The sequence below is a fragment of the Mesocricetus auratus genome, unplaced genomic scaffold (assembly GCF_017639785.1).
Source record: "Mesocricetus auratus isolate SY011 unplaced genomic scaffold, BCM_Maur_2.0 Super-Scaffold_100707, whole genome shotgun sequence".
NCBI classification, from domain to species: Eukaryota; Metazoa; Chordata; class Mammalia; order Rodentia; family Cricetidae; genus Mesocricetus; species Mesocricetus auratus.
In genome coordinates this window covers 8,274,310-8,297,061 of record NW_024429269.1, presented here as the reverse complement: position 1 = coordinate 8,297,061, position 22,752 = coordinate 8,274,310, and the positions used below count along the sequence as shown (strand labels likewise).

The 22,752-nt window shown below is 41.0% G+C and overlaps 1 protein-coding gene across 1 annotated transcript in view; it reads right to left on the bottom strand.

Moving 5' to 3' along the window:
- The window catches only part of Atp8a2 (ATPase phospholipid transporting 8A2), a 547,410-nt gene extending 537,017 nt beyond the window's left edge, over positions 1-10,393 (bottom strand). The window contains exon 1 of the mRNA XM_040740602.1: positions 10,193-10,393. Within this exon, the coding sequence (XP_040596536.1) occupies positions 10,193-10,289 (97 nt within the window). The 5' untranslated portion in view covers positions 10,290-10,393. The remainder of the gene's footprint in view (positions 1-10,192) is intronic.
- Positions 10,394-22,752: the final 12,359 nt, after the last annotated feature.

The following is a 22,752-nucleotide window of genomic DNA, read 5'->3' as shown; positions in this document are numbered from 1 at the left end:
GGAGAAAATACATCCATGAACTTTCAATAATATGATTGCCTGAGTAAGACCAGCATATTGACAACAATATTTGACACACCAGTCTGGACAGGGGAACTTCCACATGGTTCCACCCCTAGTGAAGAGCTACTTATGGTCAATGGTTGCTGTCAGAGGGAGAATCAGTTTCTTCTAGGGACGAACTGCATTGGCTGTTCAATTCCAAGTACCCAGCACTGGATGCATGTAATATGAACAAAGCTAAATGCATGTAGTAGGTTATATATGTATGCACATACACATATACAGATACACATACATATGTATATATATATGTGTGTGTGTGAAATGGTAATAATTAAAGAAGAGATTATAAATTTAGAGGTGGCATATAGGAGGAGTCGAAGGGGGCAAAAGGAGTAGAAGTAATATAGATGCAGTGCTTATGTCTGAAATTCTCAGAAGTAGTATTAAAATAAAAACAAAAGGAAAAAAAAGATTTACCTAAACTTGAGTCAGCAGGATGCTACATGCCAAAGGGTGAGTGGGCTGCAGCAGGCAGACTGTGGGATAAAGGCCAATCTGGGATAGGAGGTAAGACTCGTGTCAAAAGTAAATCAAAATAAAAACCCAAGAATGAAGAAAACTCCATCCCACAAGTTACAATGCTGAAAATGACTGCCAATGTCTCAAAGTTCTGAACACAGGGAGGGCTTAACTATGTGCAGTACCTGAGCTGGTGCCATGGGGAACTAAGATTGGCAAGTGAGTTCCCTTTTGGAGAGTTAGTAATGAAACAAAAAATAAACCTGAATAGTCTTGGATTCAATTTTCCAAAGATAAGTGTGCCAGAGAGAAAGGGGAGAGGGGACTTGTCTCATTAGCATCCTCAAAAAAAAAATAGCATGCAGTGTCTGATGTATGTCTTTTACACACACTGTCCCCTTGAACCAGGAATTTTCTGTACTAAATTATTCACAAGGACTGACACACCAATCCCCCTTTTCAGCTGCATAAGCCTCTTCACTGTGTGACTGGGGACTTGATTTCTCCTTCCTTTGAATCTGGGCTAATGCCATGATTTCCTTTCAAGACACAATGGAATTGACACTCTGGAAGATCTGAGATGAGGCTTTCATACATGTTCACAGTTTCCACTGATACCTTCTTGGAATACCATCTTTAACACAAAAGATTGCAAGGATGGAAGGACCAAGCTAGCCATCCCAACAGGGCCCTGTCACCAGCCAACCCAGCAGCTGAATGTGGCTTCATTAATGAGCAGAGACTACACCTGAATATCCAACCACTCAGCAATGCATACTTATAAGTCACTGAAATTTTGGTCTTAAGCAAGTAATTTTGTGATAATTTGTTGTTGTTGTCCAAAAATAGCTGACTGATACACAATGCAGGCATAACCAATGTGCAGCTATGCAAACCTAAGAGCCAAAGCAATTACACCAAAGGATTCAGTGCACAGTACCCTCCTCAAGCAACCAGAGGAAACTCTAGCACAGTACTCACACAAGATCCAAAGTGTTTTTGTGCTAGAAGCATAGCTTGGCAGCAGAACATCTGCAGGCAGGAAGGAGGGGGAGGAAGGGACTTAGCAAACAAGGTAGGAAAATGTTAAGTGGGAAAATGGAGAGCAAATGCAGTAGAGGTTTAAGCACTAAGGCAATCCCTTAGAACAGAAACTGAAGTCATTTTAAATTTTTTTATTTTATTTTATTGTATATTTGTTTTGTCTGCATGTATGTATGTATATGCACCTCCTATGTTCATGGTGCATAAGGGGAACTGAAGACTATCAGATCCCCTAGGACTGGAATTATGGACAGGTGTGAGCCACGGATGCTGGGAATCAAACCGGGGTCCTCTGGGAGAACAGCTGGTGCTACTGTTTTTAACCACTTGAGCCATCTTTAGCTCCCCTAAACTGAAGTGTTCCTTAACATCAAAAGTTAAAATCTGATTCCAGTGCCTAGGGATCGCCTGGGAACTGCACAGAGCTTCCCATCCCAGCGGGAGCCGAGCAGCCCAGATTCCAGGTCTTCTCTTCCACCAACGAGACCAGGAAACCAGCAGATCCAGGGATCAGGGGACCAGGTAGGAGGCTAAGCACCCCAGATTCCTGGTCTTCTTCTCCACCCAAGGGGCCAAAACTAGGACAAGGAATGGAAGAACTACCAAAGTATTGGACTTGCTAGCACCCACTGAAAGGGAGCTCTGGTCCCCTAACCACCAGACCAATAAGGGGCTCTTTATGCACCCACTAGAAGAAGAGACAGGAAAGAGACAATACAAAAACACACTCAGCAACAGAAAAGCAAATATGATACTGCCAGATTCTAGAGACTCCACACCAGCAAGACTCCAATATTCTAATACAAATGAAACAGAGGAGAATGACCTTAAAAACAACTTCATGAAAATGATAGAGGCCCTAAAAGAAGATATAGGAAAATCCCTCAAAGAAATGGAAGAAAAAACAAACAAAAAAGGCAGGAAATGGAAGAAAAAACAAACCAAAAAATACAAGAACTGGAAGAAAAAGCAAACCAAAAGATGCAAGAAATGGAAGAAAAAGCAAACCAAAAAATGCAAGAAATGGAAGAAAGAACAAACCAAAAAATTCATAAAATGCAACAAATGGACGAAAAGATAAACGGAAAGTTGCAAGAAATAATTCAAACAGTGCAAGCATTACCAACAGAATAAAGAGATGGAAGAGAGAATCTCAGGTGTTGAAGATACACTAGGAGAAATGGATTTATCAACCAAAGAAAATCTTAAGTCCAACAAATCCTTAACACAAAACATCCAGGAAATATGGGACACCATGAAAAGACCAAACCTAAGAATAATAGGTTATAGAAGAAGGTGAAGAAAACCACCTCAAAGGGCAGAAAACATATCCAACAAAATCATAGAAGAAAACTTTCCAAGCCTAAAGAAAGACATGCCAATGAAGGTACAAGAAGCTTACAGAACACCAAACAGAGTGGACCACAAAAAAAGTCCCCTCGCCACATAATAATCAAGACCCAAAATATACAGAATAAAGAAAGAATATAAAGAGCAGCTAAGGAAAAAGGCCAAGTAACATATAAAGGCAAACCTATCAGAATTACATCTGACTTCTCCATGGAAACTCTGAAAGCCAGAAGGTCCTGGATAGATATTCTACCAACACTAAGAGACCATGGACGCCAGCCCAGACTACTATACCTGGCAAAGCTCTCAATCACTATAGATGGAGAAAACAAGATATTCCATGACAAAACTAGATTCAAGCAATACATATCCACTAACCCAGCCCTACAGAAAGTTCTGGAAGGAAAACTCCAACCCAAGGAAGTTAACTACAACCAGAAAAACATAGGCATTAGATAATCCCACTTTACCAACAGCCAAAAGAACAAAGGGGTGGAATTCCACACATAATTTCACCAACAACAACCATTCCAAATCAAAGAAGAATGAGCAATCAATGGTCATTAATATCCCTCAATATTAATGGCCTTAACTCACCCATAAAAAGACACAGGCTAACAGAATGGATTCGAAGACAGAACTCATCCTTCTGCTGCATACAAGAAACACACCTCACCCTCAAAGACAGACATTACCTGAGAGTTAAAGGTTGGGAAAAGATTTTCCAATCAAATGGACCCAAGAAACAAGTAGGGGTAGCAATCCTAATATGTAACAAACTAGACTTTAAAATAAAATCAATCAAAAGACATGAAGGAAGTCATTACATATTCATCACAGGTGAAATCAACCAGGATGAAATGTCTATCCTGAACATCTATGACCTAAATACAAAGGCAGCCATGTTTGTAATGTTGGGGTACCCCGAATTGAGGAGGGGTCCCCAGGCTGGATTTGTCACCCCAAGAATCAAGAGTCCACGCGCCAATTGATGCAACACGCAAGAGGCTCTAATTAGGCATCTGCAGATGGGCCTCTCGGTCAGCTTTTAGACCGATTGGCCCCGAGGTTCAGTTATAATCAGCTTTAAAGACAAAAGCCACAAGCTTTTGGGAGGGGTCCTTATCTCTTGACAGGGGAAGGGTGTACGTGACTCCTGTCCTGGGGAAGTAGATGTCCTTCACATCAAACTTTGGCATGAGTTAATTATCTCTCCCTAAGTAAATAGTGTTATCTCCTTGTTTCCCACTAGTCTTGTTTGCCCTGGTCAGTTCTTCACAGGTGGCAGCCCATAATTGGCTTTTTGTGGATTTACAGCCCTTCTGCAATTAAGGTCTCTAACCCATACATTCCATTCTGGGGTATGGCGGGTTCCTGGGATGGGGTCCTTTGTTCACTTCCCAAGTTCTCTAGCGGGGTGCCCTCCCTGTTTAAGATTATATTTTATTTCTATAAATTCGGGGTCTTACAGTAAAAGAAACATTACTAAAACATAAATCACATATAAAGCCACACATACTTATAGTGGGAGATTTCAACACCCCACTCTCACCACTAGACAGGAATACCAGACAGAAACTCAACAAAGAAGCAAAAGGTCTAATAGAAGTAATGACCCAACTGGGATTAACAGACATCTATAGAACATTTCATCCCCATAAAAAAGAATATACCTTCTTCTCACCACCACACAGAACCTTCTCAAAATCGACCAAATACTTCACAACATAGCAAACCTCAGCAGCTACAAAAAAAATGGAATAACTATATGCATCTTATCAGACCACCATGCGTTAAAATTAGAATTCAACAACACAAATTGCAGAAACCCTACAAACTCATGGAAATTGAATAATGCACAACTGCACCATTCCTGGGTAAAAGAAGAAATAAAAAAAGAAATTAAAGACGTCCTAGAATTCAATGAGAATGAAGACACAACATACACAAACCTATGGGACACTTTGAAAGGAGTGCTACGGGGGAAGTTCATAGCACTAAGTGCCCACATGAAGAAACTGGAGAACAGTTGTACTAGAGAATTAACAGCACAGCTGAAAGCTCTAGAACACAGAGAAGCAAACTCCCCCAGGAGGAGTAGACACCAGGAAATAATCAAATTAAAGGCTGAAATCCATAAAGTAGAAACTAGGAAAACAATACAAAGAATCAATGCAACGAAGAGTTGGTTCTTTGAGAAAATCAACAAGATAGACAAACCTTTGTCCAAACTTACCAAACAGCAGAGCGTGAACATGCAAATTAACAAAATCAGAAATGAAAAGGGTGACATAACAACAGACTCTGAGGAAATCATCAGGTCATACTTTGAAAACCTGTACTCCACAAAATTTGAAAATTTAAAGGAAATGGGCGACTTCCTGGATAGCTATCACTTGCCAAAATTAAATCAAGAACAGATAAGCAATTTAAATAGACCTATAACCCCTATGGAAATAGAAGCCGTCATCAAAAATCTCCCAACCTAAAAAAGCCCAGGTCCAGATGGCCTCAGTGCAGAATTCTACCAGAAATTCAAAGAACAAATATACCAATTCTTCTCAAAGTATTCACGTAATAGAAGCAGAAGGGTCTTTGCCAAACTCTTTCTATGAGGCTTCGATAACCTTGATCCCCAAGCCACACAAAGACACAACTAAGAAAGAGAACTTCAGACCAATATCTCTCATGAACATTGATGCAAAAATACTCAATAAAATACTGGCAAATCAAATCCAAGAACACATCAAAACAATCATTCACCATGATCAAGTAGGTTTCATCCCAGGGATGCAGGGATGGTTCAACATATGAAAATCCATCAATGTAATCCACCATATAAACAAGCTGAGAAACAAAAATCACATGATCATCTCACTAGATGCTGAAAAAGCTTTTGACAAAATCCAACACCCCTTCATGATAAAGGTCTTGGAGAGATCTGGGATAACAGGAACATACCTAAACATCATAAAAGCTATGTACAGCAAACCAACAGCCAACATCAAACTAAATGGACAGAAACTCAACGCAATTCCTCTAAAATCAGGAACAAGACAAGGCTGTCCACTCTCTCCATACCTTTTCAATATTGTACTTGAAGTTCTAGCCAGAGCCATATGACAACAAAAGGAGATCAAGGGGATACAAATTGGAAAGGAAGAGGTCAAACTTTCACTATTTGCAGATGATATGATAGTTTACATAAATGACCCAAAGAACTCTACCAGGGAACTCTTACAACTGATTAACACCTTCAGCAAAATGGCAGGCTACAAGATCAACTCAAGAAAATCAGTAGCCATACTATATACAGATGATAAAAGGGCTGAGAAAGAAATCAGAGAAACATCACCCTTTACAATTGCCACAAACAACATAAAATACCTCGGGGTAATGCTAACCAAACAAGTGAAAGACCTGTATCGCAAGAACCTTGAGTCTTTAAAGAAAGAAATTAAAGAAGCCCTCAGAAAATGGAAAGATCTCCCATGCTCTTGGATAGGTAGGATCAATGTAGTAAAAATGGCAATCCTACCAAAAGCAATCTACAGACTCAATGCAATCCCCATTAAAATCCCAGCACAATTCTTCACAGACCTTGAAAGAACAATAATCAATTTTGGAGGGAAAAACAAAAGACTCAGGATAGCCAAAACAACCCTGTTCAACAAGGCAACGTCCGGAGGCATCACCATCCCTGACTTCAAGCTCTATTATAGAGCTATAGTCCTGAAAACAGCTTGGTATTGGCACAAAAATAGACAGGTAGACCAATGGAATCGAATTGAAAACCCTAATATTAACCCACACATGTATGAACATCTGTTCTTTGGCAAAGAAGCTAAAAATATACAATGGAAAAAAGAAAGCATCTTCAACAAATGGTGCTGGCATAACTGGAGGCTGGCATGTAGAAGAATATGGATGGATCCATGTGTATCACCATGCACAAAACTTAAGTCCAAATGGATCAAAGACCTCAACATAAATCCATCCACACCGAACCTCTTAGAAGAGAAAGTGGGTGGTACCCTTGAACGAATTGGTACAGGAGACAGCTTCCTGAACATAACACCAGTAGCACAGACAGTAAGATCAACAATTAATAAATGGGACCTCCTGAAACTGAGAAGCTTCTGTAAGGCAAAGGACACAGTCAGCAAGACAAAAAGGCAGCCCACAGAATAGGAAAAAATATTCACTAATCCCACATCTGACAGAGGGCTGATCTCCAAAATTTACAAAGAACTCAAGAAGCAAGTCTCCAAAACACCAAAGGATCCAATTAAAAAGTGGGCTACAGAACTAAATAGAGAATTCTCAATAGAGGAGTCTAAAATGCCTAAGAGACACTTGAAAAAGTGCTCAACATCCTTAGCCATCAGGGAAATGCAAATCAAAACAACTCTGAGATACCATCTCACACCTGTCAGAATGGCTAAAATCAAAAACACCAACGACAATTTATGCTGGAGAGGATGTGGTGAAAGGGGGACACTCCTCCATGGCTGGTGGGAGTGCAAACTTGTACAGCCACTTTGGAAATCAGTATGGAGATTCCTCAGAAAAATGGGAATAAACCTACCACAAGACCCAGCAACTCCACTGTTAGGCATATATCCAAAAGATGCCCATTTGCCGGGCGGTGGTGGCGCATGCCTTTAATCCCAGCACTCGGGAGGCAGAGGCAGGCGGATCTCTGTGAGTTCGAGGCCGGGCTGGACCGATAGCCTCCGAAACAATACAGAGAAACCCTGTCTCGTAAAAAAAAAAAAAAAAAAAAAAAAAGATGCCCATTCATACAACAAGGACATCTGTTCCACTATGTTCATAGCAGCAGTATTTGTAATAGCCAGAACTTGGAAGTAACCTAGATGCCCCTCAATGGAAGAGTGGATAGAGAAAATGTGGTACATTTACACAATGGAGAACTATTCAGCAGAAAAAAAAAAAACCAATGGAATCCTGAAATTTGCAGGCAAATGGATGGCACTAGAAGAAACCATCCTGAGTGAGGTAACCCAGTCACAAAAAGAGAAACATGGCATGTACTCTCTCATATATGGATTTTAGACCTATATCTGGGGAGTGCCAGCCTGCAATCCTATGGCCAGAGAGTCTGGGAAACAGAACCTTCATTCAGTGGCTGATGGAAGCAAAGGCAGACTCCCATGGCTAACCTCTGAGCTGAACTCAAGAAATCCAGTGACAGAGAGGGACCTGGAATTGACATGTGAGGCAACCTTGTTTCTAATCTAAATTTAAAAATACACACACACACACATACACATACACATATATACATAAATATATATATAAATATATATACATATATATAGTTAAAATCTCACCCATAGTGGAAAATATGGAGAAACACAGCAAACAAAAATAAAATAATTATAACATGAAGTAACATTATTGAGTTATGCTTAAATACATTAATTGTATCAATAACTGTGATGGGCTCACTTAGCACACTAAAAAGGGGGTTTCTCAAAGTAGACATGCTATTCATAACAAACATCCAAGACGTAGAGTCCAAAGGTCTAGATCAAAGGGAAGGCTAAATTAAAATAAGACAGCTAATGTTGAGATTAAGACATCAAAGCAGAAGTTCAGCCTATGAAAACATTACATATAACAAAAACATTACAATTCTCAAAGCCTTGACAATAGATATCGTGAAGACCTGTGCTCCAAATAAACCATCAATCACTTTTACAAAGCACAAAACTATAGGAAATATAAGGAGTAAAAGACATCAAATTAATAAGGATTTTATTTTCAATTACCATTCTCAGTACATATCAAATGATATGGGCAAAAATAAGGATGATGACCTAGGCAATGTAACCAATAAGGCAGGATGTATAAGATATGTATAAGGACTTTGCATACTGAAAAATAGTCAACATGCCTTCTGGACTTCGAGATGGCTCAACAGGTTAAGGCATTTGTCACCAAGCCTGACGATTTGATTCAAACCCCAGGACCATATGGTAGGAGAGAACTAACTCCCACAAGCTGTTCTCTGACCTCCACACATATAATGGTATGATTGAGTGCCTATGTGCACATACAATAAATACATAAATGTAATTTTAAAATACAAAATATATACCTTCTTTCCAGCTCCACATAGAACAACCAGAAAAGGCTGAATACACATTAGGTGAAAAGGGGATAAAGTCAGCCATAGAGCATTTGCCTAGCACGTACCAGCCCCAGGTTCAAGACATGGCAACACAAACACACACACACACACACACACACACACACACACGCATGCACGCGCACACACACACACACACCAATAAGCTCCAAACAGTGTACATTCAAGCAGTGGGGAACAGATGAATCAATAAACTGCTAAGTTTCCACATATTTAAAAAAAAGAGGGAGAAAGAAAAAGAAATTTGATTTCTCAAATCCCACATAAGTCTGTTTCCCTCAGAACAGCGAAAACTACAATAATGCAATAGATAAGAATGTCCTGTGTCCTTGTAATAAAAACATTTAGCATGTTTTTAAAAGTGATACAAACCCATAAAGAAAAAAATGAATTCCAATGATATTAAAGCCAAGAACTTCTATCCATCAGAAGATATCATAGATGGAGAAAACACGCCCCAATCTGGGACTAAATGTTTGTAATCTAGATAACCAGCCAAAGGTGAACATCTGGAATACTTGCATTAATAAGAAAAAGAAAATGTGAGTTTTAAAATGAGCACCCCCGGGAGACACCACTGAGAACCAGTTAAATGGCCAACAGTCAAGGGATCTCTTGCTGTGCATGCCATTGCGGCTACAGTGAGAAACGCGGGAAGAGCAGCTTACAAATTATCACAGAAAACTGCACAGTTCTGTCTTCTGACCATCACCATCACCATCAGAAAACCCCGTACCTCGGTGCAGAATAAGAAATAGCCTGTACCTCAGTGTGAGGGTAAGAAATAGCCTGTACCTCGAGGATCTCTGAGTTCAAGGCCAGCCTGGTCTACAGGGTGAGTTTCAGGACAGCCAAGACTACAAAGAAAAACTCTTTGTCAAAAAAATTTTTTTTCAAGAAAAAAGAAAAAGAAAGCGCCTGTATCTCAGTGCAGGGTTAGAAATAACCCTACCCTTAGTGTAAGCGCAGGATGCAATTTACAGGTGAAACTGATTTAATAAAAACGCACTTGCTCTTCCTATGTGTGATACCTGCTGACATTTTCTGGTTTCTCACACCCTCCCTGCCAGAATTTACGTAGGCACTCTGATTCCTTACCCTGATGCTTCGCGAAGCCGCTTTCCCCAGTTAGAGCATACTGCTGTTTCCTTTGCGTCCACGAGTCTCTCTCTTTTGGCTTCCATTTTGGGCCCATGGTTTTTGTTCACTTTCAGGAACCTGTTTCAGCTTGTGACAGATCACACATCCATCCTCTTGGCAAGCAGCTGTTGGAGCCACCAACCTCAGCCGCAGTGTGTGACATTCTAGACTCCGGTTTTGCCATGGAGACGTCTGTGAGGTCTCCAGGTGGACCAGTACTCTTTCCCGAATGCATACGGTGTCCTGTTTGTGACTTCCTGCTGAGCAGGCACAGAGCTGGTTACAGAACTGGAATGGACAAACATCGTGGCCAGGCGCAGATCTGGTTGAAACCTGGAGCCTTCCCATGCTCCCAACCCTGCCTTGCCTCTGTAATGCTGCAGCTGCTGTCCTCGACACTGAATTTCATGTCACGATCATGACCCACAGTTTGAAATCACACCTCCCAAGATAATCACTCACACGATGTCTCGGGAAACACATAAAAAACATTAATGACAACCATTTTTCATAACAGGCAGCAATGCGGAGTCGACAAGTGCCTGCTTTCTGGAGAAGGGGTAGTTAAATATTCACAACTGATGACTACAGGCAAGTGAAAAATGTATGAGCTGTGCATAAATACAACATGGGTAAATACTGAAAATAGGACTAAGCATAAGTGATTTGCAAAAGAACAACCAATATACTCTCTCGCAACACTCAAAAATAATAAAAAGGAAAGGTATAGGGAAATATGCATAAATAACAGCTAGTTTTAAGACATATATAATGTGTTTAGACCAAATGCATCCCCCAAGTTTCAGTAATATTTATCTTGTTCTGCTTTCTGAACTGAATACTGATCATTATTCCTCAGAATCTATAATCGTATTATCCTTATTTATTATACTTGTAGTCTAACCCCCACCTTTCCCCTTCTCTCCTCGGCTTCCTGTTCCTGCATGGAAGAACCTGAGACCTGGTTCAATCCAAGACTGTCACACACATGTCCCAATCAGCCAATCGAAAGGATTAGCCACATCCACTGAGGTGGTGAATTCCTGACAGTAACCTCAAAGGGGGCTAAGGGGCAGCGGACAAAGCACCCCTTCACTACTGAGCCTCTTCACTCTTCCTCCATCCTGAGCCCTTCCTCTCTAAAGCAGAGAGCCAAGTGCCAGCATTCCGTGTACCAGCTCCCAAACCATGACAGAGACTTGCTACTTGGTTTTGAAAGCTCAGCCTAGCTTAGACACGTTTCTGGCTAGCTCTCTTAAATTAACCTGTTTCTCTTTATCTACCTTTTGCCTCTTTTTTACTTCTGTATAATCTTACCTTCACTGCTTCTCTGGCTGGCATCTGTCTGCCTGGTTTCTTGCCCTGGGCATATACCTCGTTTTCTCCTCCTTCTCTTGTTCTTCTTTCTTTTTTAGCCTCCATTCTCCTCCTATTTATTCTCTCTGCCTAGCTATTGACCATTCAGGTCTTTATTAGAACAATCAGGTGCCCTTGGCAGGCAAGATGAAACATCAACACATCTTTACATAATTAAGCAAATGCAGCATAAACAAAAATAACACATCTTTATACAATTAAAGAATATTCCAAAGCATAAACAATGTAACATATCTTTGCCTAGTTAAAATAATATTCCACAACAATCTTGCCTCTGCCTTCCCTCTGCCATGATGACAACTGCTCCTCCACACCTTCTCTGCCATGATGGACTGAATGCTTTCGAACAATGTTCAAAGTAAAGTCCTTCTTTGTTTTTGTCGGGGTTTCTGTCACAGCACTGCAAAGTAACTGGCACAGTAAGATATGGCATAAGTACTTACAGGAGAAATCATCAGTCAAGACGTTTACCTCATTCCCAAGTTTGTTAGCTTGTGTTCTTTGAACACTGTATAGTTACTTTTCTGATGTGGTGATAAAATACCATGGCCAAGGTAACTTAAGGAGAAGAAATTTTCTTTTGGCTTACAGTCCAAAAGAATGAGTCCACCATAACAGAGAGGCAGCATGAGGGCTGGAGCAGAAAGTTGAGTGCTCACATCTTCAAACAGAAGGTATGAACTAGAAAGAACAACTGGAAATAGCATGGATGTCTGATGGTGCAAGCCTTAAACTCTCAAAGCCCACCTCCAGTGACATTCTTCCTCTAACAAGGCCACTCTGGAGATTGTGTTCAAATATATGAACCGAGAGGGGCATTCTTATTCAAAACATCTCCCCCTCTCTCCCCACTTTGTTGGAATTCCATTATATCTCTTTTTATTTTTGTTGATGGTGTTAGTTATTGTTGCAATTAAAATATACTTAACTTTCATATCTATATAGTCTTCATAAATTGTACAAACTTTTAGCTATGTACATTTCTTTACACTTTCCCAAATGCCCTTTGTGTTGAATGATCCTGTGTACAACAGTAAGTCTACCGACAACCCTACCAGACAATGTTATAGTTTTGGGTCTTGTTATATGTGGTTTTTGTTTTGTTTCTAATTTTTTCCAAATTTATTTTTAGATGTCATAATTTTTATTATTACTGTAATTTTAAATAGCTTGCTTCACATGTCAATCCCAGTTCTCTCTCCCTCCCCTCCTCCCACATGCCCCTACAATCCCCCCCAGCCTCCTATCCTATCCCCATTCATTCCACATAGGGGATATCCAGAGTCTGTCATTTTGCTCAGGGCAGGGTCCAGGCACTCCCCTAAGAGTCCAGGATGGGAGAGCATCCCTCTTTGTGTTATGGACATACAAAGTCCATTTGTATGCCAGGGATAAATTCTGATCTACTGTCCAGGGCCCCATGGTTGCCCAGGCCTCCTCACTGATTCTCATACTCAAGGGGTCTGGATGAGTCCCATGTGGCTTCACAACTGTTGGTCTGGGGTCCAAGAGGTCCCCCTTGTTCAGATCAGCTGTCTCTGCTGGCTTCACCAGCCCATTCTTTGCCCATTTGCTCATCGCTCCTATCTCTCTGTCACTGAGTTCCATGGGTTCAGTTCAGTGTTTAGCTGTGGGTGTTTGCCTCTGCTTCCATCAGACACTGGATGAAGGTTCTAGGATGGCATATAAGGTAGATGTCAAGTTCATTATCAGGAATGGGCATTTAAGGTAGTCTCTCCTCTATTGCTTAGCTTGCCAATTGGTATCATCCTTTTAGATCGCTATAGGTCTCACTGGTGACAGATCTTTCTTCAAACCTATGACTCCTTCTATTATAGTATTTCTCATCCTGTTCTCCCCCCTATTCTACCCCCCACTCAACCTTCCTGTTCCCCCATGACCTACTCTCTCCTCCTTTTCTCCCCCTCTCTTTTTCCCATCTCCTACAACCCTCACCTACCCTTCGCAGTGTTCCCAATCTGTTCAGGAGATCTTGCCTCATTCCTCTTCTCTGGGGTACCATGCATATCTCTCTTAGGTTCTTTCCTTTTTCCCAGACTCTCTGTCAGTGGAGTGCAAACTGGCACTCTCCTGATCCATGTCTAAAATCCATATATGAGTGAGTACATACCATGTTTGTCTTTTTGTGACTGAGTTACCTCACTCAGGATGGTTTCTTCTAGTACCATCCATTTGCCTGTGAATTTCAACACTCCATTGTTTTTTTCCCCCCGCTGAGTAGTACATTGTGTAAATGTACCACATTTTCTCTATCCACTCTTTTTGATGGGCATCTAGGTTGCTTCTAGGTTCTGGCTATTACAAATACTGCTGCTATGAACATAGTGGAACAGATGTCTTTGTTGTATGAATGTGCATCTATTGGGTATATGCCTAAGAGTGGAATTGCTGAATCTTGAGGTAGACTGATTCCCATTTTCCTGAGGAATCTCCGTACTGATTTCCAAAGTGGCTGTACAAGTTGGCACTCCCACCAGCCATGGAGGAGTGTTCCCCTCTCTCCAAATCCTCTCCAACCTAAACTGTTATTGGTGTTTTTTTATTTTAGCCATTCTGACAGGAGTGAGATGGTATCTCAGAGTTGTTTTGATTTGCATTTCCCTGATGGCTAAGGATGTTGAGCACTTTCTCAAGTATCTCTCAGCCCATTTTAGACTCTACTATTGAGAATTCTCTATTTAGTTCTGTACCCCCACTTTTTAATTGGATCCTTTGGTGTTTTGGAGACTTGCTTCTTGAGTTCTTTGTAAATTTTGGAGATTAACCCTCTGTCAGATATGGAGTTTGTGAATATCTTCTCCCATTCTGTGCACTGCCTTTTTGTCTTGTTGACTGTGTCCTTTGCCTTACAGAGCTTCTTAGTTCCAGGAGGTCCCATTTGTTAATTGGGTGTTATGTTCAGGAAGTGGTCTCCTGTAAGAGTATTTCCCACTTTCTCTTCTAAGAGTTTCATTGTGGTTGGCTTTATGTTTGATTCATTCGGACTTAAGTTTTGTGCATGGTGATACACATGGATCTATCTGCAGTCTTCTGCATGCCAATATCCAGTTATGCCAGCACCATTTGTTGAAGATACTTTCTTTTTTCCATTGTATAATTTTAGCTTCTTTGTCAAAAATCAAGTGTTCGTAGATGGGTCAAAATCAGGGTTTTCAATTGGATTCCATTGGTCTACCTGTCTATTTTTGTGCCAATACCAAGCTATTTTCAGGACTATAGCTCTGTAATGGAGCTTGAAGTCAGGGATGATGATGCCTCCTGAAGTTCCTTTATTGTATAGGATTGTATTGGCTATCCTGGGTCTTTTGTTTTTCCATATAAAGTTGATTATTGTTCTTTCAAGGTCTGTGAAGAATTGTGCCTGAATTTTGATAGGGATTGCATTGAATCTGTAGGTTGCTTTTGACAAGATTGTCAATTTTATTATGTTGATCCTACCAATCCAAGAACATGGGAGATCTTTCCATTTTCTGGTATCCTCTTTCTTTCTTTAGAGACTCAAAGTTCTTGACATTCAGGTCTTTCACTTCTTTGGTTTACATTATCCCCAGATATTTGATGCTGTTTATGGCTATTGTAAAGGGTGAGGTTTCTCTGATTTCTTTCTCAGCTACTTTATCATCTATATATAATAGGTCTACTGATCTTTTTGAGTTAACCTTGTATCTTGCCACTTTGCTGAAGATGATTATCAGCTCTAGGAGTTCCCTTGCACAATGTTCCCTTGTACTTTATGTAAACTATCAGATGATCTGCAAATAGCAAAAGATTGACTTCTTCTTTTACTATTTGTATCCCCTTGATCTCCTTTTGTTGTCTTATTGCTCTAGCTAGAACTTCAAGTACAATATTGAAGAGATATGGAGAGAGTGGACAGCCTTGTCTTGTTCCTGATTTTAGAGGAATTGCATTGAGTTTCTCTCCATTTAGTTTGATGTTAGCTGTTGGTTTACTGTATATTGCTTTTATTCTGTTCAGGTATGTTCCTGTTATCCCTGATCTCTCTAGGACCTTTATCATGAAGGGGTATTGGATTTTGTCAAAGGCTTTTTCAGCATCTAGTGAGATGATCATGTGGTTTTTCCTTTGCAGTTTGTTTATATGGTGGATTACAAGGATAGATTTTCTAATGTTGAACCATCCCTGCATTCCTGGGATGAAGCCTACTTGATCAAGGTGGATGATTTTTCTGATGTGTTCTTGAATCCGATTTGCTAGTATTTTATTGAGTATTTTTGCATAGATGTTCATGAGGGAAATTGGTCTATACTTCTCTTTCTTAGTTGTGTCTTTGTGTGGCTTGGGTACCAAGGTAATTGTAGCCTCATAAAAAGAGTTTGGCAGTGAGCCTTCCACTTCTATTGTGTGGAACACTTTGAAGAATATTGGGATTAGCTCTTCTTTGAATTTCTGGTAGAATTCTGCACTGAGGCCATCTGGGCCTGGGCTTTTTTTGGTTGGGAGACTTTTGATGACTGCTTCTATTTCATTAAGGGTTATAGGTCTGTTTAGATTGTTCTTGATTTAGTTTTGGCAAGTGATATGTATCCAGGAAATTGTCTATTTCCTTTAAATTTTTGAATTTTGTGGAGTACAGGTTTTCAAAGTATGCCCTGATGATTCTCTGGATTTCCTCAGTGTCCCTTATGACCCCCTTTTCATTTGATTTTTGTTAATTAGCATGCTCTCTCGCTGCCTTTTGGTTAGTTTGGACAAAGGTTTGCCTATCTTGTTGATTTTCCCAAAGAACCAACTTTTTGTTTCATTGATTCTTTGCAATGTTTTCCTTGATTAATTTCAGCCCTCAATTTGATTATTTCCTGGCGTCTACTCCTCCTGGGTGAGTTTGCTTCTTTTTGTTCTAGAGCATTCATTTGTGCTATTAATTCTCTAGTGTGACTGTTCTCCAGTTTCTTCATGTGGGCACATAGTGCTATGAACTTTCCTCTCAGCAGTGCTTTCCGAGTGTCCCATAAGTTTGTGTATGTTGTGTCTTGATTCTCATTGAATTCCAGGAAGTCTTTAATTTCCTTTTTTATTTCTTCCTTTACCCAGGGATGGTGCAATTGTTAATTGTTCAATTTCCATGAGTTTGTAGGGTTTCTGCAATTTGTGTTATTGTTGAATTCTAATTTTAATGCATGGTGGTCTGATAAGATTCAAGAGGTTATTCCAATTTTTTTGTTATCTGTGGAGGTTTGCTATGTTTCCTATTATGTGGTCAGTTTTAGAAAAGGTTCCATGTGGCGCTGAGAAGAAGGTATATCCCTTTGTGTTTGGGTTGAATGTTCTATAGATGTCTGTTAAACCCAGTTGGGTTGTAATTTCTATTAGTTCTTTTGTTTCTTTGTTAAGTTTCTGTCTGGAGGTCCTGTCTAGCAGTGAGAGCGGAGTGTTGAAGTCTCCTACTACTAGTGTGTGAGATTTTTTTTAATTCAAAATGTCCTTGTTTATTTTTTTTATTTTATTTTCCAGTTTAAATTTAGATAAGAAACAAGGTTGCTTCACAAGTCAGTTCCAGGTCCCTCTCCCTTTGCCTAAACAGCTGACCAGACAAAGGTTAACTCTTGAATCCCAGGCATCAGCCTGGGAATCCAGCATGGGACTGATCAAGACCCCCTGAATCTGGGTGTCAGTGAGGAGGCCTAGGTAATCTATTGAGCCTTGGGCAGCAGATCAGTACCCATCCCAAGTATACACACAGACTTTGGACTCCCATAGAACAATGTGAGGTGCACTCTCACCCTGAACTCTTGGGGAAGGGTCTAGGCCCTGCCTTATATGAAATGTCAGACTATGGACACCCCCACGGAGGGCCTCACCCTCCCTGGAGGAATGAGGGGATAACGGGGGGGGGGGTTGGGGGAAGGGCACGGGAGGAGGGGAGGCAAAGGGACCTGGAACTGACTTGTGAAGCAACCTTGTTTCTTATCTAAATTTGATCTCCAAAATTTACAAAGAACTCAAGAAGCAAGTCTCCAAAACATCAAAGGACCCAATTAAAAAGTGGGCTGCAGAACTAAATAGAGAGTTTTCAATAGAGGAGTCTAAAATGGCTGAGAGGCACTTGAGAAAGTGCTCAACATCCTTAGCCATCTGGGAAATGCAAATCAAAACAACTCTGAGATACCATCTCACTCCTGTCAGAATGGCTAAAATCAAAAACACCAATGACAATTATACTGGTGTGTGAGATTTTACATGCAATTTGAGCTTTAGTAATGTTTCTTTCACTAATGTGGGTGCCTTTGTATTTGGGGCATAGATGTTCAGAATTGAGACTTCACCTTAATGGACTTTTCCTTTGATGAATATAAAATGTCCTTCTTCATCTCTTTTGATTGATTTTAATTTGTTAGATATTAGGATTGCTACACCAGCTTGTTTCTTGGGTCTGTTTCATTGGAAAATCTTTTCCTAACCCTTTACTCTGAGGTAACATCTGTCTTTGACATTGAGATGTGTTTCTTGTATGCAGCAGAAGGATGGGTTCTGTCTCTGTATTCATTCTGCTAGTCTGTGTCTTTTTATAGGCAAGTTGAAACCGTTGACATTGAGGGATATTAATGACCATTGATTGATGATACTTGTTTGTTTTTGATTTATTGGTAGTGATGTTATTGTGTATAGGTTCTCCTCCCTTTTTCTTTTGGTGTGTGGTAAAGTGGGATTATCTATTGCCTATGTCTTTGTGAGTGTAGTTATCTTCGTTGGGTCTAGGTTTTCCTTCCAGCACTTTCTGTAGAGCTGGATTCATGGATACATATTGTTTAAATCTGGCTTTGTCGTGGAATATTTTGCTTTCTCCATCTATGGTAATTGAAAGCTTTGCTGGATATAGTAGTCTGGGCTGGCATCCTTGTTCCCATAGCGTTTGTAGGACATCTGTCCAGGCTTTCATAGTTTCCATTGAGAAGTCGGGTGTAATTTGGATAGTCTGACTTTATATGTTACGTGGCCTTTTCCTTTAGCTGCTCTTAATATTTTCTCTTTATTCTGTAGGTTTGATGTTTTCATTATGTGGCAAAGTGACTTCTTTTTCTGGTCCAGCCTATTTGGTGTTCTGTAAGATTCTTGTATTTTCATAGGCATATCCTTCTTTAGGTTAGGGAAGTTTTCTTCTATGATTTCTTTGAATATGTTTTCTGTACGTTTGAGCTGTATTTCTTTTTTTTTAGATATTTTTTATTTTTAAATTTAAATTTAAATTAGAAATAAGGTTGCTTCACATGTCAATTTCAGGTCCCTCTCCATTTCCCTCCCCTCATCCCGTGCCCTACCACCAGCCCCCCCCAATATCCCCTCATTTCCCCAGGGAGGGTGAGGCCCTCCATGGGCGTGTCCATAGTCTGTCATTTCATCCAGGACAGGGCCTGGACCCTCCCCCAAGAGTTCAGGGTGAGAGTGCATCTCTCATTGTTGGATGGGAGTCCAAAGTCCATTTGTAACCTGAAATAAATACTGATCTACTACCCAAGGCTCAATAGATTACCTAAGCCTCCTCCCTGACACCCCCATTCAGGGGGTCTTGATCAGTCCCATGCTGGATTCCCAGGCATCAGTCTGGGATTGGGTCTATGAGGACTGAAGTCTTTCCTGTATGGGCAGGTCCTCTCAATGCCCGGAGCAGCCTCCAGAAGATTTTGGGAATAGGTGATGGGTAGGGAAGGAGTCCCTAGGAGGACCCAAGCTCACCTGAAGCTAGGCACGCCAGAGGGTGAGGTCTGGAAGGACTGATGCCTTTCCTGTGTGGGCAGGTCCTCGTGATGTCAGGAGCAGGGCCCTGGAATACTGAGGTTGTGGATGATGGGTAGGGGAGGGGCCCCAGGGGGACCTAAGCTCACGTGAAGCTGGGCAAGCTGGAGGGTAGGGTCTGGAAGGAGTCTAGTTATACGTGTTTTAAAGAACTAAATGAGACCCTATTTCTATTTACTGTCATCCTTCTGTAGGGTCAAAGGGCTAAGGAAAAACACCCTGCCCCTGACTAGACCTGAGACCTGGGCCAAGGAAAAACACCCTGACCCTGACCCTAACCCTAACCCTAACCTCAGGACCAGAGTTTGAAATAACACCAATCCTGAGTTTGCCCGAGAGTCAGGCTGCAGAATTCCACCAATCTCTGAGGTCTCTGAGTTTGAAATCCACTAATTCCTGAGGTCCCTGAGTTTGAAATATCACCAATCCCTGAGTTTGCCCCAGAATCAGACCATAAAAACCCACCAATCCCAAGCCGCTCTGGAAAGGTCTGCTCTCCCTGCCCCCAAGAAATCCTATATAAGGTCTTTACCCTGTTCAGTTTGCAGCTGTTTCTCATACGAGGCAGCCACCCTCCTGGATTTTTCCTTCCCAATAAATTCTTGAGTGAGATTTGTGTGAAGTTGTAACAACCTTTGCTGGAGCAGAGCAGTAGCACTTCTCAGAAGCAGAGCAGAGCAAAGTTGTTACATTTGTATTGGGGAAACCTTTCCCTGGTGCAGGGCTGTAAGCCGGGGCACTTGTGATAACTTTGTGGTACTTCTTGGCTCCTAACTGCCAGGATACTTTTCCACCTGAACAGCCATGCTTATCCATTTAACATGACAGTATTTCTTCATGGTTCTTGAGATGTGATACTCTTTACACAAAAATGTTTTTACTTTCATCTCTGGAAGTCCATTTTACTGGGTATAGAATTCTGGATTGAAATTTTGAGTTTCACTTTCCTTACATTAGTTTAAGGTACCCTACTGCCTTGCATGGTTTCTCATGAGAACTCCATTCCAACTGCTTTTCCACATGCGCCATTTATATCTTTCTATGAGGGGTATTTTATTTTCAGCTTTAGAGACATGCAGCCCACAAGAGCCCCAAGCTCACCGCATATTTGAGGATAGCCTTGATTGAATCCCTGATCCTCCTGCCTCTACTTCCTAAGAATTGGGAAGGTATGTGTCACCATGCCCAGATTCCTACAGAAACTTTAAAAGTTACTGTAAATCTTATGTAGTTTGGTGATGGCATATCTAGGAATGGGATCTTTGAATTTGTTGGACTTAGAGTTAGGTTATTATTTTAAGTTCATAAATTTTCTCCTTTTCACTAGATTTATCAAGTTTCTGGGCATTAAACCTTCAATTATTGTCTCTGACAAGGTTTAGGAGATGTGGCTTTGTTGGAGAAAGTATGTCATTGGGGGAGGGGGCCTCGATTGCTCAAGTCAGGCCCAGTAGCTCTCCCTTCTTCCTGCTGCCTGCAGATCCTAATGTAGGACTCTCAGCAGCTTCAGTACCACATCTGCCTGTGTGCACACTGCTTCCAGCCATGCTGACAATGGACTGACCCTCTGAACCTGTAAGTCAGCCCCACTTATTTTCCTTTCAGGGCTGCTATGGTCATGCTGTCTCTTCACAGCAATAGAACACTGTTTAAGATAATGGGGGGGGGGTCCCAGGTCTGACCAAACTCAGGTCATCAGGCTTGGTGGCAAGAGCCTTTGCCCATTGACCTACCCTATAGTCCTGAGAATCTTGCTATACATGTGTTGGGTATTTTTTTACACTATGCCACAGACCCCTAAAAGTCTAAATTTCTTCCATCATTTTTCTCTGTGTTCCTCAGATTTGACAAAGGCTCCTCTAACATACCCACTTTCCTACCATTTACACAGTGACTTTTAGGTTATTTCTGATGTGCACTAGTTCTCTACAGTCTTTCTTTCTCAGTTCCATTTCCTGTTTTGATGTTTCCATGGATCTCTTTGGCATCATGGGCCATCTTCCCTTGACTTGGTTCTCTGTAAATGTGTCATGTAAATTTATACAGTGTTTATACCACATGCCCTGAGTTTGAATCCTTTAGAGAATACTAACACCTATGTACCAGTGATCCATTGTCCTGGTTAATCCCAGATCACCTCTGTGTCTGCTTACTCACTTGCATCTGCCCTACACACACATAGTTTTACAAATCTCCCTTCTCTGACTTTCCCTCCTCAGGTCTCTGCCCTTACCCAATATATACACTCCAGCTGACCAGAAAGACCCAGAATTACTATTGAAGTTTTAGCCATCTGAATCACATGGCCAGCCACTGGGAATTGTCCCTAGCATTGAGAAAAGAAAAAAATATTTTTAAAAAGCACTCCCTAATTAGAAAACAGAACAGTAGGATACCATCCCTGTGGGGTCCTGAATTCTATGTCCCTTCTACAGTCTGTCAACGCTTTTCAACTTGGTTTCTATGTCTTGTGCAGTTTCTGTTTGGAATCAATGGGGAGAACAAGCTGTACTACACCCAATAGGGCTCACTCAAGCTTCCCAGGACCCTGCTCTAGTCAGCCTTTTCTCCTCACCAGTCACCCACCCACATGCTGCTGGGTGACCAGAGATGTCCTCTTACCACATGGCCCAACACTAAGAACAAAATCCTTCAGTTAACTTTGACTCTTTTCCCACTGTTACCAGATATGCCAGAATTTTGGCAACTCCATCTTCAAATATCCATAATTCTTTGGTTTCATTATTGTTTGCTCCACCTCAGCTTGCTCCAAGCCACCCTCTGGACTACAGACTTGTCAGTTCATGTACTTCAGACATGTTTTGTGACTGTGCTTGGCCTTATTGTATTATATTGGGGCTTTACACACTGCAGCCTGTTGGCCACTCTATAACTGAACAAGTTTGTGCTATTTTTTTTTTTCAAACAACGAGTGCTCATAGCTCTGGGTCACATTTTAGCAGGTATCACAATATTTTAAACATTCTCAGTATTGTCATAATTTGATGATCTGAAATATCTCATGTTCCTGTCGCAATTGTTTAGGAGAGAGGCACTGTTACATCTGAGAGGGTGGTGAATGGAACTGACAAATGTGTGTTCAGACTATTCCACTCTCTTCAACAGCTCTTTTCTCCAACGCAGTTACTGAGATTTGGTCAATTAGCAACCCTACAAGGAACTCTGTGCTCAAGTATAGAAAGTGTTCCATGTGACTGACCTTAGAACAACAGTTATACATTGTTAGGTTTAGTGAGAAGAGAATGTCAAAAGCCAAGAAGAGAATCAAGGTGCACCTCTTGAGTCAAACAGCCAAGTTGTGAATGCAAAGGAAAATAATTCAAAAGAAATTACAGGTCACATTC